The 16,761-nt window shown below is 42.3% G+C and overlaps 1 protein-coding gene across 1 annotated transcript; it reads right to left on the bottom strand.

The window, feature by feature from the left end:
* Positions 1-234: 234 nt before the first annotated feature.
* Nr1i3 (nuclear receptor subfamily 1 group I member 3) lies at positions 235-6,344 on the bottom strand. Its single transcript, XM_026380577.2, has 9 exons — positions 6,181-6,344; positions 5,672-5,811; positions 4,635-4,765; positions 2,857-3,026; positions 2,504-2,643; positions 1,741-1,886; positions 1,531-1,647; positions 1,237-1,342; positions 235-373 (listed from the first exon to the last, which is right to left on the bottom strand). The coding sequence occupies exons 2-9, from the start codon at positions 5,803-5,805 to the stop codon at positions 244-246; spliced, it is 1,074 nt and encodes a 357-aa protein (XP_026236362.1). The 5' UTR covers positions 5,806-5,811; positions 6,181-6,344; the 3' UTR covers positions 235-243.
* Between the last annotated feature and the right edge of the window lie 10,417 nt (positions 6,345-16,761).

Raw genomic sequence — 16,761 nt, 5'->3', positions numbered from 1 at the left:
CCTACCCATTCCCAGAAGTTTTACCTCTTAGCCTGAGGCTTCCTCTTCTTCATCTTCTATGCATCCAAAGGACAACCTTACCCCCATGGTCACCCCTGAGTACCCCAATGATCGCATGAAGAGGCATTTATTGCTTTAGTCTTTCATTACAATCACTGAACTCCCTTTCTCCTCGTCCTAGCAATTTCCCCTTTCCAGTCCGGTGTGTCCCAAGTGGGCTGGGGAAGAAGGCCAGGCTGGGGCTCAGCTGCAGATCTCCTGGAGCAGTGGCATCATAGCAGATAGTCCCTTTATGTGCTGGAGTTGGTAACAGTATGCGTTGTTAATACTCCGGAGTTCAACCAACAGGCTCAGTAACTTTGCATATAGAAACCTTTGAAGGAAGTAGTGGGGTTACCAGGGAAGAGAAAGGAAATAAGACAGCTAGAAGTCTTGTCCTGAGGCCCTGACCCACTGAATTAACCCTCAGTGAGGCTAAGTCTGAACTTTAGAGAAAATCAGGCTCTGGTATGAAAATTTGTCAAATGTTCAAAAGTCCCCAAAGGGGTATCTGTCTGATACTATCTTGTCACAATGCCCAGTTTTTCCTGAACTCTGAGGGCCAAGTGTGAAGGAAGCCCCAGACCTTGCCAGAACTTCAACTGTGTAGAGTCTGAGGGTTTGGCCTTCTAGAGCAAGTTCTAGAAGATGGGTGGGTTGTTCTGTGGTACAAAGTATCCTTCTTCTGGCAAACTGACTTATTGAGGAATGAGTAAGAACAGAAGTTGCACATACCACAGAGCCCAGATAGATCCTGAATCAGGGACACAAAACTGTGAATGACCCTAACTCCAAGGGAAATGAAAAAATTCAAGGAATTGGCCAAGTGGAGAGATGAGAAAGGGCCAAGGAACAAAAGTGAGCAAGACTCTTAATGGTCTACTTTAGTCTGGAGAAGTTATAGTGCTAGGTTATAGATGTCATCAATCTCAGGAATGCTATTATAAGAGCCTGTGAGCTACTACTTTGCATCTCTACTGAATAAAAAAAAAAATCTGGAAAAAGTAAGATCAAACATCAGTAAGAGCAATTTGAATGCTGGAACTGTGCAACTGGGATGGCCAGAGGAAAGGACCAGACCCCAAGAGATCTGGTTTGCCAAAGGAAAAGACAGGAAAAACATTCATCCAGGGTTGAGCGTTTTCCATAACCTCTTTCTTCCCCAGTGCAGCCTCCAAGCCCCAGGCTCCCACCTACCGATTTCGGGGCCTTGGTTCCTGTTCCTTGATGTAGCTGTCCAGAGTTAGTGCCATCTCCTCTTGCAACTGATCAATCTCTTCTCTCTGGGTAACTCCAGGCCGATCTGTAAGAGAGAGAGCTGGGAAGGACAAGGGGGAGGGGGGAGGCCTGCACAGTGTCCCAGGGTCTGAGGATGATATAGACCCACTCCAAAGGTTTAAAGGCTAGATGGCCATGGACGGATGGATTCAAGGGACCCAGTTTGGGTAGAGATGGTGGGACCAAAGTTTCTGGGCTTTGGGAAATGCTCACCAGGAGAGAAGAGGGCCATGGCAGCCATGAGCACATACTCAGGCTCCTGGAGCTGCAGTCGTTTTAGTGTCCCATGGAAGCGAAATATCAACTCCAAAAATTCTTCCTGAAACCCTGCTGTAGGAGATATGAGGCTTAGAGCCTCTAGGTCACCTCACCTCATCCCAGACCACAAGGACACATGCCCCTACTGCTCTAGCACCTTCTCACCATGGGCTCCATCTTCCATTGTGTAGCAAAGAGGTCCACACAGGAAGTTTTGTGTTTGGAGACAGAAAGTGGTATTGAGTACAATGTGAGATATTTCCACAGCTGCTCCCTTGAGAAGGGAGATTTGGTCCTCCATGGGCAGGGATCTATAGAGAACACGAAAAAAAGGGCATTTTAGACAAGTCTGAACTTAGGAGAGGGAGAGGAACTTCCGGTCCTGAGTGACACACTTAAAAACAAACCTGATTTTGAGACCTGGTGCTTGGAAATACTAAGGGGTGTGGTAATTGGTTGAGTGACTTTTTTATTTTGGGGTGCTGAACCACTGAGCTACATCACCAGCCCTTTTTATTTTCTGTATTGAAACAGGGTCTCATTAAGTTGCTTAGGGCCTAGCTAAATTGCTGAGGCTGGCCTCGAACTTGCCATTCTCCTGCTTCAACCTCCCAAATTGTTGGGATTACAGGCATGCACCACCATGTGTGATAGGACTCCCCCCACCCTAGTACTGGGGATTGAATCCAAGGGCTCTCTACCACTGAGCTACACCCCCAGCACTTTTTATTTTGAGACAGGGTCTACTAAGTTGCTGTGACAGGCTGCAAATTTGCAATCCTTCTTCTTCAACCTCCTGAGTAGCTGGGATTACAAGCATGAGCCGCCATGACCAGCTGATCAGTAACTTTTAGAGGTAGGGAGAGATGAAGACGGTATACAATTTATGAAGCCCTTGCTTCATGAGAGATAAGGGAAGATCACTCACCGGAAAAGAGGCAGATCCTTTGTGAACTTGATAATTTGCTGCATCATGAAAGTGTTGATGTCTGCGAAGTGTGTGAGCAGAGGTAGCACAGGGGTCAGGGTAGGCAAGGGCTGATGATGGATGAACAGGTAGGCTGGAGGCTGTAGAGATCAGGATGTGAGCCAGAGTCCCTGGCTCCTAGGGCTTTTGTTGAGGCCTCACCAGCCTTATTTGGAAAGGTTCTTTAGAGGAATTTGCCCAGACTAGGGTTCTGGAGAAGATCTATCCTCTGTTGGTACATGGTACACAGCCCTCTCCCATAGGCCACCTCCTAGATACCCTTTTTGTCACTTTCAGCCCTGATCAGTGCTCACCCTGAACTGCACAAACTGGTCAAACATGGTGCCAACATGACGAGTGTGGGCCCCCAGAAGGGTCTGGACCAGCTTTTTCTGCTCCTGACTCAATTGTGTAGGAGTCTGCTGTGCCCGCCGCTGTGCCTGTTTTGCTCGTCGTAATGCCAGGGCTTCTGCCGACAGTATCACTGTACCAGACGAGATGTAACAAAGCTATTTAGACCAGCAGAGAACATCTTTCAGCCAGTCACTGATCTGGGATTCCTCAACCACTCTATACAAGGAAGGATTGGGGAAGGAAGGAGAGTTCCTGAGGCTTCCTTGAACTTGATTGACTCCTAGAGACCTCAAGTGTGGGGAATTCCTGCCCCCTTTCACCAACCTCAGTTACCTGTAAGGCACATGGCAGGAAACAATGCACTGTGGGAAAGGAGGGAAGGATGGAGAGTAAAGTGGGAAAGGTATAAGATGGTTGGCTTTGGGGGGAAATAATTAAGAGGGGCTTAATAAAGTGCTAAGGCAGCATCTTGTGTTTGTATAATATGTTAGCTTTTCATTTCCATGACCAAAATACCTGACATAACTTAGAGGAGGAAACATTTCTTTTGACTCAATTTCAGTCTATGGTTGGCTGGTTCTGTTCTTTGGGACGGAGGCAAGGCAGAACATCATGGCAGAAAAGCTACTCAGCTCATGGCAGCAGGAAGCAGAGAGAGGGAGGAAGGAGATGAGGAAGATAAACCCTTCCAGGGCAGGTTCCCAGTAAGCTACTCCAATTAGGTCCCAACTCCTACAGTTTCTATCACGTCCCAATAGTCCACTCAAATTATTAGTTCCATCAAATGGATTAATCCACTGATGAGGTTCTATCCCTCATGATCCAGTCATTTCCTAAAAGCCCTACCTCTGAACATTACTGCATTGGAAACCGAGACTTCAACACATGAGACTTTGGGGACATTCCAGATCCAAACCATGACACAGCATTATAATTTCAAAAGTTCTGAGGTTAGATTTCACTGGATGAAACAACACTGTGGTAGACAAGGTAAGTATTATTCATATTTTTCAGAAATGTAAATATGCTTAGATTCTAGCAACAGGTCCAGGGTCATAAAATAAATGATGCAGATTGAATTCAAACCAAGATTTTTTGGTTTATAAATAGTTTTCTTTCCATCCTATTGAAAAGTACTGCAATCGTATGGAAAAAGCAAGAGTTTAGTGTCAGGCAGACTTGAATTTGAATACTGACTGTACAACTGTTTAGCTGGTTGATCTTGGGTAAGTTAACTTCTTTGAGTCCCAGTTATATCATCTATTGGGAGCATAGAATAGTTTACCTGGCACAGAGAAAACATTAATTAATTAAAAATTATCGAGCATCTACTAGGTGATAGGCATTATACTCAAGAGATAAAAGAAAAAAGCTGGCCATATGAATACCAAGGGAAGCACTTTTCAGGTAGAGGGAATGAGGAGTGCAAAAGTCCTGGGGAAGAGTGTGATTGGTGGGTTTAAGAAGGGCATTGAAGTCAATGTTATTGGACTGGATTGGGCAAGGGGGAAAGAGGAAATGAAGTCTGAAAGGTGGTATGCAGGAACCAGATCAAGAGATCTTGTACTTTAAAAGAGATGGGGAGCCATTGAGAGTTTTGAGTAGAATAGTGATATCATCTGACGAATTTGAAAAAAATAATCTTACTGTGCTTGTTAATGCAAAATGTACTATTGGGAATAAAGACAAAGCACAGAGACAGTCAATGGACAACTGGGAAGGTAGGAGACCAACTCACTGTCTTTCCTCATGCCAGCACCTAGACACTTCTGCAACCTGCAGGCTGGGCAGTGGCGCCTCAGGGTCTTGCTGATCTCACAGCTTCCAGCAAAGGGGCAGGTGAGACCCGTGCTTTTACTGACTGCTCGTCTGTGAAAGTCAGACATTTTTGTTTTTTAGTTATAGATGGACACATACCTTTATTTTATTTATTTTTATGTGGTGCTGAGGATTGAAACCAATGCCTCACACGAACTAAGCAAGCACTTCAGACCACTGAGCCATAACCCCAGCCCCAACAGAGACATTTTAAATTTTTGTGGTACTAGGAATCAAAACCCTCCGGGGGGGAGGCCTTAACCACTGAGCTACATACCTAGCCCTTTTTTTTAATATTTATTTTTTAGTTGTAGTTGGACACAATACTTTTATTTTTATTTATTTTTATGTGGTGCTGAGGATAGAACCCAGGGCCTCACATGTGCTAGGCAAGCACTCTACCACTGAGCCACAATCCCAGCCCCATACCTAGCCCTTTTTATTTTTTATTTTGAGACAGGGTCTTGCTAACTTGCCCAGGCTGGCCAGGAACTTGCCACCCTCCTATGTCAGCCTCTGTAGCTGGGACTACAGCTGTCTCCCACCTTCACTCAGCAAAGAACTTCAGGAGTGAATAGAGCACAAGTTCAAAGAACTTCAGGAGTGAATAGAGCACAACACACAGGATCATTGGGGCAAGCCTAGTCAATATAGTATTACCTTAGTGCTTTGCAATGGGCACATGATAAGTACTCTTGAGACACACACACACAGAGAGAAAGGGGGGGGGAACAAATAGACTGTGTGCATGGGACAAATATTTGGTCCTCTCTCTTTTATCATGCCGTCAGTTTATACAGTGGTGTGGTTGGCAAGATGTAGAGTGCTAGCCACAGAGTAGTGAGACTTAAATACAGGAGTAATGTAGCTGGACAAGGCTGGGCGTGTGCCAGGGTTTAAAGGCTGACTGATAGGAGCTGGGAACAGGGTTGTTTCTATGGAGGAGGAGGGTCTTACCTGAAGAAACCTTTGCAGCCCTCGCACGTCAGAGCATGGAAATGATAGCCTGTGGCTCGGTCCCCACACACCACACAGTTCCTTGGCTCATCTTCCCCACTAGCCATGATTCCAGGTATTGGTGTGGCTATCATGGACCCCTGAATGTGAGAAGATTTAGCAGACCACTCTGAGCCACTTGTGACTTTCTCTTCTTTCTGTGGAGCCTCTTTCCAAACCTGCCCTGAACCTGGTCCCAGCACTATTTATACTAAAAGCAAGACAGTTGCTTAAGTCTCTGGCCCTGAACAAAAAGTTATTTTATTTATTTATTTATTTTTTGGTGGTGGTGGGGGGATACTGGGAATTGAACCCAGGAACCAGGAGTATTTTACTATTGAGCTACATCCCCAGGCAGAATTTTGCTAGCTGAAGCTGATTTCAAACTTAAAATCTTCCTATCTCATCCTCCCAAGCTGCTGGGATTACAGGCGTGCACCACCACACCTGGACCCCAAAAGATTTCTTACCTGCTTCTCTTAGGCAACACACCACAGGCCACAGAATTTGGTGCAGGATGCGTCTTGCCAAATTCCCACAGTGACTCTGCTTTCCTTGTGATCTCAGGAGTTAGCAATTATGGTACTTTTCACTACCTGGAAAACAAGGGATGTCTATGTATGTGGCCTCTGGGTGCTCTCAGAGCCCTAGGTAGGTAGGGCACATACTCTGGACCTAGGGCAAAGGCCTGTGTAGGAAGTTTACCAGCATGCCTAAGATGCTGGTTGGTGGCACACGGGGAGGGTTCCTGGTGGGCGGGACCTTATCACTCATTAAAAGCTGCTGCTTATCAGACTCACCAAGTTTTTTTTCTTTTTTCTTTTTTTTTTTTTAAAGAGAGAGGGAGAGAGGGAGAGAGAGAGAATTTTAATATTTATTTTTTAGTTATCCGCGGACACGACATCTTGTTTGTATGTGGTGCTGAGGATGGAACCTGGGCTGCAGGCATGCCAGGCGATTGCGCTACCGCTTGAGCCACATCCCCAGCCCCAAGTTTTTTTCTACTTTTGAGCTTCAGGGTAGATCTGCAGCCTCCTCTATACATGGATCCTGGACAAGCTGTGAGGGAAAGAAAGGGAGAGACAGAGCAAACTTTTCACATGCACTATGTCAGTAGTAAAATTAACTATTTTACTAACAATGATATCTTACAATTATACCAGACTCAGAAAAGTTCTTTTAAAAAAGACTTTAAAATTAGGCTTCAGAAAGAAAGAAAATGGAAGGATTTATTAAAAAAAATTAAGAGCCAGGCAGAAGGGCTGGGTTTGTGGCTCAGTGGGAGAGTGTTTGCCAAGCACATATGAGGCACTGGGTTTGATCCCCAGAGCAACATTAAAAAAATAAAATAAAATAAAGGTATTGTGTTCATCTACAACTGGAAAAAAAAAGTCAGGCTTGTAATCTCCAGAGACTTGGTACAACAAGGTAGAAGGATCACAAATTCAAGTCCAGTCTCATCAATTTAGCACCTGTCTCAAAATTAAAGACAAAAGGGCTGTAACTGTAGCTCATTTGTCTACAATTGTAGAGCATTTGTCTAGCTTCCTTGGGTTCAATTCCCAGCTTATATTAAAAGACAAAAAAAAAAAAAAGCTGGGAATGTAGTTTAGTGGTTAAGTGCCTCTAGGTTCAATCCCCTGTAAGTGGGGTGGGAAGAATTGGTCTAAGAGCCTAGAAGAGGGTCTCATTTTCTTGCTATGAATGGCTGAGAATTAATTCAGAGTGAATTCTAGTAAATCAGAGGTAGCTGGGGTTGATTTGTGAACTCCTGTGCCAGAGCTGACTTCAGGTGTGACCTATGTAGTTGCACTAGGCCCTACATTCAGAGGAGTTCATTGCTTGCTCTGCAGTCCTGAAATAAGATTTTTTTTTAAATAAGGGTTTTCATTTTTCAGTGGGTCTCCAAAACTATGTACACAGCATGTCTGGAGTTAAGATGAAGGACTTATGATTAATGTGTTTAAGAATCAGAAGTAGGGGGGTTGGGTTTGTGGCTCAGGGTTAGAATGCTTTCCTAGGATGTATGAGGCACTGGGTTCAATCCTCAGCACCACATCAACAATAAATAAATAAAAATAAAGTCATTGTGTCTATCTACAACTAAAAGAAACAAACAAACAAAAAAATTAAGCAGGGTTCAGTGGTGCATGCCTGTAATCCCAGTGGCTGGGGAGGCTGAGGCAGGAGGATCACAAGTTCAAAGCCAGCCTCAGCAATTTAGCAAGGCTCTAAGCAACTCAGTGAGACCCTGTCTCTAAAAAAAAAAAAAACTACAAAAAAGGGCTGGAGATGTTGCTCAGTGGTTGAGTACCCCTGAGTTCAATCCCTGATACCAAAATCAATCAATCAATCAATCAATCAATCAATTTAAAAAAGAGATTCTTCTCATTGAGGATTCCTAGGTATTAATTGGTTCTGCCCTGCATAAACTGTTCCCACAGAATAAAAGAGAATTTTTTTCCTTCTTCTTCCTTTTTCTGTCATGTCTTCAGTTTCTTGAAAGCTAACCTATAATTAATTGTTTTTTTTTAAATGGTAAATGTGCCTTGTTATTCTTTTTTTTTTTTAAAGAGAGAGTGAGAGAGGAGAGAGAGAGAGAGAGAATTTTTTTTTTTAATATTTATTTTTTAGTTCTCGGCAGACAACGCGCTACCGCTTGAGCCACATCCCCAGCCCCAATTAATTGTTTTTTTAAAGATGGGTTAAAAACCCAAGTGCAGCTTAGAGTCATAAACACACACACACACACACACACAAACACACACAATAGTAAGTTGAAAAAAGAACCTCATTTAGGTTCCCAGAATGAATTGGTAGAACCCTTAACTTCAAGTGGTACAATATTCAACTATGCATAACTTGGTATTTTAAAATAAGCTGAGTTTAGAGAGGTGTTTGGTTCTGGTCTTTGGGAGATGGTGAGTATATCTATGTGTATATATATTTGTTGTTGTCTTTGCTCAAATGTGACTGAGATTTCATACTAATTTGTTCATTCAACAAATATTGATTGAGAATCTACTATGTGTTTAGATACTTGGGACAAAACGATGAATAAGATGCTTTCCTGACCTCATGGCATTGAAATGCTGGTAGGAAGATAGACCTTTAAAGACACATAAAGAAATACATTCAGATGAACAGTGGTGTTATGTATAGAGCATTAGGGACCATATGTATCAGACTAAACAGTTTGAGTCCATCAGGGAGCTTTGAAAGGGTAAGCCGGGAAACGACATGGTCAGATCTGTGTTCTGTGTAGTTTACTCTGTCGACTCTTTGGAAGATGGATTTGAGGAGGCAGAACTGGAGGCAAAGTAAGCAGTTACTATTGCCCAGGCCTGATAGAGTGCTCACCTAGCAAGTGGGAGGTACTGGGTTTGATCCTCAGCACACCATAAAAATAAATAAATAAATAAATAGAAAAACAAACAAACGAAAGAAAACCCATAATGGAGGTGAGAGATCAGGTGGTTTAGGACAGTGGTAGAGAGAGAACAGAGTTTTGAGATATATAGGTGAAGTAATTTGGAATTTGGTGACTACTAGATGTTTGGGTTGAGAAAGAGGAAGAGTTAAAGATGACTCCAGGTTTCTAGCTTGGTTGATTAAGCAGCTGGTGGGAAAGAGACAACGAAAGGAAAAGCATCCCCCATACTTTAGGTCCCAATCCACTTCCACATCAACATTTTTTTTCTAGTAATAAGTTGTCAAGTCCCCATTCTCTGATTAGCACCATAAGGAATACCAAAAGACGGCATCTGTATTACAAAGAAATTTATAGTCTAACTATGGAGACTAAATTAATTAAACTACTAAATCTTAAAAGGAAATAAGCAGGGCTGGGGTTGTGGCTCAGTGGTAGAGCGCTTGTCTAGCACGTGTGAGGCACTGGGTTTGATCCCTAGCACCACATAAAAAATAATAAAGGTATTGTGTCCATCTACAACTAAAAATATGTTTTTTAAAAAAGGAAATAATCACATTCTAAATTGTGCAGCAATGAATATGCATAATATCGTAGGTAGCACGTGCTTTATTCATTTATTCTTTGTGTGTGTGTGTGTGTGTGTGTGTGTGTGTGTGTGTGTATGTGTGTGTGTTTGGTTCAGGGGACTGAACCCAAGAGCACTCTACCACTGAACTACATTGCCAGTGCCTCCCCGCCACTTCCGCTTTTTTTTTTTTTTAATTTTGCAACAGGGTCTCACTAGGTTTCCCAGACTAGACTTGAGCTTGCAATCCTCCTGCCTTAGTCTCTGGAGTCACTGAGATCATGGGTATGTGCCGCCATGCCCCACCACACCCAGCTTCATTTATTCTTATTGACTGCCTAATGTGAGCAGCGTACTATGTAAGAATCTTACCTCCGTTAACCCTTTAAGATAGATAATATTACCATTTTACAGATGAGGAAACTGAGGCTCAGAGACTTTGGTATTTTTTTCAACAACTCAGATACTTTAAGTAATTTGTACAAGGGAACAATATACCCAACAGTTTATTAGATGATTTCACTTGAATGTCACAGAGGCATCTCAAATTCACTATGTCTAAAATGTCACTATGTCCAATTCCCCAAACTAACTTCTCTGTGTAATCTAACTTGGTGACTATCCCAACTTGAGAAAGTGGAAAAAATATGGACCTTGGAGTCATACAGACTTAGGTTCAAATTGTGACTCTGGCCCTTGATAGTTGAATTCATTTTTTTTTTTGTTTCTTCCTAAATTATTTGTCATGACTAACCCAGCTCCATGGGGCCTGGGATTCATATATCATCATGCTGGGCCAACTGGTACACTTCCTCTCCTAGGTCAATATTTAATATTTAGGGAGAGGCCAGGTGGAGACAAATGTTCTGGCTCAGAGCTGTCCCTTTACTGGAGGTCTGGGGATTATGGTGAGCTTTGTTCACGGAGAAGTTCACTTAACAGTTCTTTGAGATAAAGTTGCCTTGGGGACAGACCTCCCTGAGCTTGGGAGACAGAAATGTCTCCCAATTTTAGAGTCTCTTCTGTGGATCAGACTGAGACTGGTATCTATCTGCTGCAGAAGGCACCTGGCATCCAAATAGACTTCAGGGTTAACTAATGCCCCCATCCTCTTCCAACACATCTATCCTGAGCCAGAGTCTGAAAAATACCTGTGTTGGCCATAGCCTAGTGGATTGAGCTCTCTGAATTTTAGATTTTTGTTTTTATTTTTTAATCTGGAAGAAAGAGTTAATAACACCCATTATCTGGGTTCATTGTGAAGGCTAAATAAAGTAATATATGTAAAATTCCTCAAACAGTGCTTGGAACATGGAAGAAAATAGATACATATTCATTTTTCCCTTCTTCCTTTCCTTCCCCACCCTTTCCCAGATGACAAGCCAGAAGATGTGGGGTGGGGGTCACCTAGCCTCATTTCTCTCCCTCATGCCCATGACCTGTTATTTCTGTCTCTTGACTTCTAACCACCCACTATCTCTAAGCTGAGTTCAGGGCCTCATCATTTTTCACTCATCACTGCAGTAGCCTATTAAATTATTCTCCCTATTCCCAGCCTCATCTCCTTCCAACCCATCCTCCATGCTGTTGCTATTTCTAAAATGCAAATTTGATCATGTCTCTCCCCTGCTTAAAATTCTTCATTTGCTTTCCATCACCTTCAGGGGAAAAAAATCCAATCTCTTTAGCATGTCACACAAAGTCCTTTGTGATCTGGCCTCTATTTATCACTCTGTCCTCATCTATTCTAACCTCACTTCCATCCACTGACCTAGCACAAAGCACTTTGGCTCTAGATGTGCTTAAACATTTGGAGTTCCCTGAACATGCTGTGCTCACTCACCTCTGAGCAGCTTTCCTTGTTGTTCTGTCTGATTGGAATCACCTCAAGCACACCCACCTCAAACACTCCATCCTTGGTTTTCCTGTTCCTCTTGGCTCTTCTGGCCTGAATGCAGCAGATCACTTTGGAGAACCTGTGAGCTGTAGAGGTTAGAGCTGTACCTTTGCACACAAATTTGTCACAGCACTTAATCACGTTGCAGAACAATTGCCTGTTTCTTTCTGACTCTGTCAATCAACTATGAGTTGCTGAAGTCAAGGGCCACATCTTTTTATTACTTCAGGCATTTATAATGAAAGTTTATGGATGAGTAAATGGGCTAGGGTATGAATTAAGTTCTGATTCCAAACTCCTGCTCTTTCCACATGGCATTGTATCCTATATTTGTGCCATTTGTTTGTCCAATAAATATTTAAGGGGAACCTATTTTGTGCCAGACATTTTGCTAGCACTGTAAGTTCCAAGGGGTCATCTGGATACATTTCTATTTTCCTCTTAGCTACTGTCTTTCATAGTTGGTCATCCTTTGCTGTCCTGATTCTCTGGCAGGATTTCCATTAAGTGTGTGTGTGTGTGTGTGTGTGTGTGTGTGTGTGTGTGTGTGTGCGCGCGCGCACGCGCGCGCGCGACTGGGGATTGAACCCTGGGCTTCTTGTATGCTAGCCAAATGCTCTATCACAGAGGTACATCTCCAGCTCTCCTCCAGTCCTCTGGTCTGATTCCTAACTGGTTTGTGACTTCTTCTTCCTTTTTTTGGGGGGGAGGGTGGTTTTGACTTCTTAATTACTGCTACATGCTGTTCCTACCTGCCATGTTCGTAGTTGATTTCTGGCCAACCTCACTCAGGTGTCCATTGAGCCAAATTTCTAATCTGGGCTTGCTCTATCCTGTTTGGCACCCCAGGTGCTGGCACAAACACTTCTTTGAACAGGAAGGGTTCCTTTCATTGGAGCTTTATAATCTGGCTTTAATCTCCTTTCTTTAAAATCATCAATGATTTCCCGTGGTCTCTTGAATTCACTGGGCTTTCTCCCATGTTTCTCCTAATCAACAATCAACCTTCCTACTGCTTTTGAACCCCTGACAATTACATTCTCTTCCTCTCTACACCCCCAACCCTTGCACCAATATTCTAATAACTATTTTTTTCCTTTCTCCTCTAATGGATTCTTCTTTTTCCTAATTCCCCATTATAACTGTGCTACCTTTCTTTTACGTTCTGCCCTAATGATTCCTCTCTATAAAAGTCTTCAGTAAAAAAGTAAAGTAGCTTCTGGGTGCAGTAATGCATGCCTGTAATCCTGATAGCTTGGGAGGCTGAGACAGGAGAATTGCAAGTTCAAGACCAGCCTCAGCAATTTAGCAAGGTCCTAAGTAGCTTGGTAAGACACTGTCTCAAAATAAATAGTTTAAAAATCTAGAGATGTGACTCAGTGGTTATTAAACATAGCTTTCATACAAATAGCATTTCTATATTATTCTTGCAGGGAAAAGAGCACTGATCTGACAAGAGAAAGACTAAGAGCAGGTAGACCAAGATGGGCATACTGCACACCCCTGGGTTCAATCCCCAGTACCAAGAAGAAAAAAAAGTAAAATAGCTAACATCTTTTGTGTGTGTGTGGCGGGAAGGATGAGGAGGTACTAGGGATTGAACCCAGGGGTGTGCTCTACCATTGAATTACACCTCCAAATCTTTTTATTGAGTCAGGGTCTCACTTAGTTGCTGAGGCTGGCCTCAAACTTGAGATCTTCTGCCTCAGCCTACTGATTTACTGGGATTACAGGCCTGTGCCATCTGTAATCCCAGAAATTTTGTAGTTACTTCTGATGCTTCCTCAAGTTAGGAGTCTTCTATTGCTTTCCCTGGACTGCAGCCACACTTTCTCAGACTTCTATTATAGTGCCTGCAACAATACCATACCTTTATATTCACATAACTGTCCCTCACTTACTGGATTGTAACATCTGTGTTGCATGGGTTTTTCTATCCTGACAGCCACATTGGTCCTGGCTTAATAGTGGGCTTAATGTGGGCTTAATAGCCAATGGATGATTTATAATTTTCCCTATTTCCTGATTCTGAATTCCAAGAGTCACTTTGAATCCTCCCCTAAATCTTCTTATTCTTCAGGTATTATTGATTCCTTATGCCATGTGTCTCCTGATACTGTGCCTTTTCTTCTATTAACATCATTACAGTCACCAGGCTCTTATGTTTTATACAACTGCAGTATGCCCATCTTAGTCTACTTGCTCTTAGTCTTTCTCTTGTCAGATCAGTGCTCTTTTCTCTGCAAGAATAATATAGAAATGCTATTTGTATGAAGGCTATGTTTAATTTTCTTATTTTGATATCCAGGACCTCTACATATCTCCTGAATCAAGTTGATCATAAAACTGTCTTCTTTCATTCTTTCTCTTATTATTACTCAGATACCAGGAAGACACATCTTTTCTTCCTTCCTTTCTCTTTCCTCCACTTGCCTATATTTTGCTCTTTCTTTAAGGCCCAACCTATCACTTTCCCCAGGAAACTTTTGGTTCTTTTGGTTCTATCTGATGTCTTCCTTCTTTAAACAATACTATTTATTATCATACAATTTAGTATTGTAGCATTCTTGAACATGTAATCATCTATAGCAGGGATTGGCAATTTGTGGTCTGTGAGCCAAATCCAGCTTGCTGTACATAAACTAAGAATGGTTTTACACTAAAATTTAAAAAGTTATAGCATATGCAAATTATATAAAATTTAAACTTTAGTGCTCACAAATACAGTTTTATTGAACATAGCCATACCTATTTGTTTACATATTGTTCAGGCTTCTTTCAAGCTATCATAGGAGAGTTGAGTAGTCTCCACAGAACATATACTGCCTGCAAAACCTAAAATAATTATCATTTGATTATTATAGGGAAAGCTTGCTGATCCCTGATATAAGGTCTTGAATTCCCTTTAGAATATATTTTCATAGCTGTTTAAAAACTTCAGAAAGGTCTGTTTCATTAAAGGCAATCTTTTCAATGCTAATTAGCTGTTCATTAGAAAGGGGGAAGCCAGAGGAGTAGGCTGGTTAGAAATTTAGTAACTCAGGCAACGGGATTCCCATTGGAAAGTGAGAGTCGAGGATCTAAGGTGGATGACAGAAAAGAGGTCATCTTTTTTTCCCAATCTTTTTTGTTTCCAACCAGGCAGAGAAAGTGTAAAAACACAGAAAGGTCTATTTGTGGTCTGAAACTGATCTGAAAGTGGTTGCTGACTGAGGCTCTCATGATTGTTATAATAGTTGGTTGTGGTAGCACACGCCTATAATAATCACAGCAACTGAGGAGGCTGAGGCAGAAGGATTGCAAGTTTGAGGTCAGCTTGGGCCACTTGGCAAGAACATTCCTCAAAATAAAAAATAAAAAGGGCTAGGGATGGAGCTCAGTGGTAGAGCGCCCCTGGGTACCATCCCTGGAACTGCAACAAACCAACACACCACCAAAAAGATTGTAACTGCTAAAGCTGAAAATATTCAGTCTTGGCTGACTAAAGCTGTAAGTAAAGGTTTTACAATGCCCAGAATTATAGGCATGAGAATTTAAAGGATTTTAAAAGAAAAAAATGAAAGCTAGATAGACAAGCAGGAATAACACCTTTTACCTAGATGTTCTATTTTTTTCTTCTTTAATCATCTTTTTCTTAAAAATTATACAGCATAGTAATTATTTAGTAAAATTCCATATTATTGGGAAATAATCTATATAGATTAGATTCTGGGCTTCATCTTTCACATCTGTTCCTTATGCTCTGGGAGAGACCACTCTGTTAGCTTTTGTATTTAGATATCTACCACCCCAATGGTAGGTTGCTACCTGAATTGCAGGGGAAACAAGCTGGCCTCTAGGAGACAAGATTTAAATGTTTTAGTGACAACAATAGGTTCAAGGTGTGTCTTGGGTTTTTTGTTTGTTTTTGTATTGTTTGTTTTTTGTTTTTGGTGCTGGGTATCCACACCAGAGGTGCTCTACCACTGAGCTACATCCCAGCCCTTTTTACTTTTCTATTTAAGAGGAGGAAAAATTTATTTGGGGCTCACAGTTTCAGAGATCTTAGTCTATTGAAAGGCTGACTCCATTCCTGGGGGCTCAAGGTGAGGCACAACATCATGGCAAAAGGGTGTGGTGGAGGAAAGCAGCTGGGAACATGGCAGTAGGAAGCAGAGAGCTTACTTTTCATTTGGAGACAAGGTCTCACTAAATTGTAGAGGCTGGCCTCGAATTTGAGATCCTCCTGCCTCAGCTGTCTTGGTCACTGGGATTACAGGTGTGCACCATTACCACTGGCAGTGTGTGCTTTTTGTTTTTTAAATAGCTTCATAGTCCTAGGTGTGGTGGTGCTTGCCTGTAATCCCAGGAGCTCCGGAGCCTGAGGCAGGAGGATTGTGCATTCAAAACCATCCTCAGCAAACTCAGCCAGGCCCCAAGAAACTCAGGGAGACCCCTGTCTCTAAATAAAATATGAAAAAGGGCTGGGTATATGGCTCAATGGTTAAACCCCTGGGTTCAATTTCCAGCACCCAAAAAAAAAAAAAAAAAAAAAAAAAGCCTTATAGCCATGACACAATAGAGGCTAAGAGTAACTTGTTAGATTGAGCTGGGGGGAAAAAGTGCAGTTGTAAATTAACAGGAAGAGCTCATTATCTATTCAAGTGAGCCTGGAAGATCAACATTCTGTTGGAAAGATTTTGTTTTGTTTAGCCTCATGTAGGAAATAGGATTAATGAATCCTAAAATGTCTCCCAACTTCTAAGATTTATGATCTTCCACGTCAAATAGGCACTTCCCAATTTTCCTGTTCTTTGCTTCAGAGCATTGAGCACTGTTCATTTGCTCCAGTCTGTCTGTCTCTCCAGACTGCCACCTTACTATTCAATTTTAACCTGCCACATCTTAGTTTCGCCCCTTTAATTCACTGGTTCCTGTTTCCCTCGTGCCTTCTTGATTTTCTCCCAGTTCTTCTTTCATTTCTTTCTCAAACACACTCTTTCTTCCCTCTTCCTCCTTCCTTTCATTCTACCTCTCCTTCATTGCTCTCGGTACTTCGTTTTTTGTGTTCTCATCCCCCGACGGCCTCCCCCTCCTTCCCGCTCACTGTCTCTCTTACCCTAGTTTGGAAATGCAGCAAAGCTCTGAGTCTGACACTATTGGATGCAAGGGGCTGT

Source organism: Urocitellus parryii, chromosome 11 (assembly GCF_045843805.1).
Source record: "Urocitellus parryii isolate mUroPar1 chromosome 11, mUroPar1.hap1, whole genome shotgun sequence".
In the NCBI taxonomy this organism is placed as follows: domain Eukaryota; kingdom Metazoa; phylum Chordata; class Mammalia; order Rodentia; family Sciuridae; genus Urocitellus; species Urocitellus parryii.
The sequence above is the reverse complement of the archived record's forward strand: the minus strand, read 5'-3'. Positions and strand labels throughout refer to the sequence as shown.

Excerpts from the sequence above, each read along its gene's own strand:
- Nr1i3 (XM_026380577.2), bottom strand. The coding sequence starts at position 5,805 with ATGATAGCCACACCAATACCTGGAATCATGGCTAGTGGGGAAGATGAG. Across the intron at positions 1,887-2,503 it reads AAGGATCTGCCTCTTTTCCG|ATCCCTGCCCATGGAGGACC; the intron begins GTGAGTGATCTT and ends TGTTCTCTATAG. Across the intron at positions 374-1,236 it reads GAACCAAGGCCCCGAAATCG|GTTTCTATATGCAAAGTTAC; the intron begins GTAGGTGGGAGC and ends CTTCCTTCAAAG.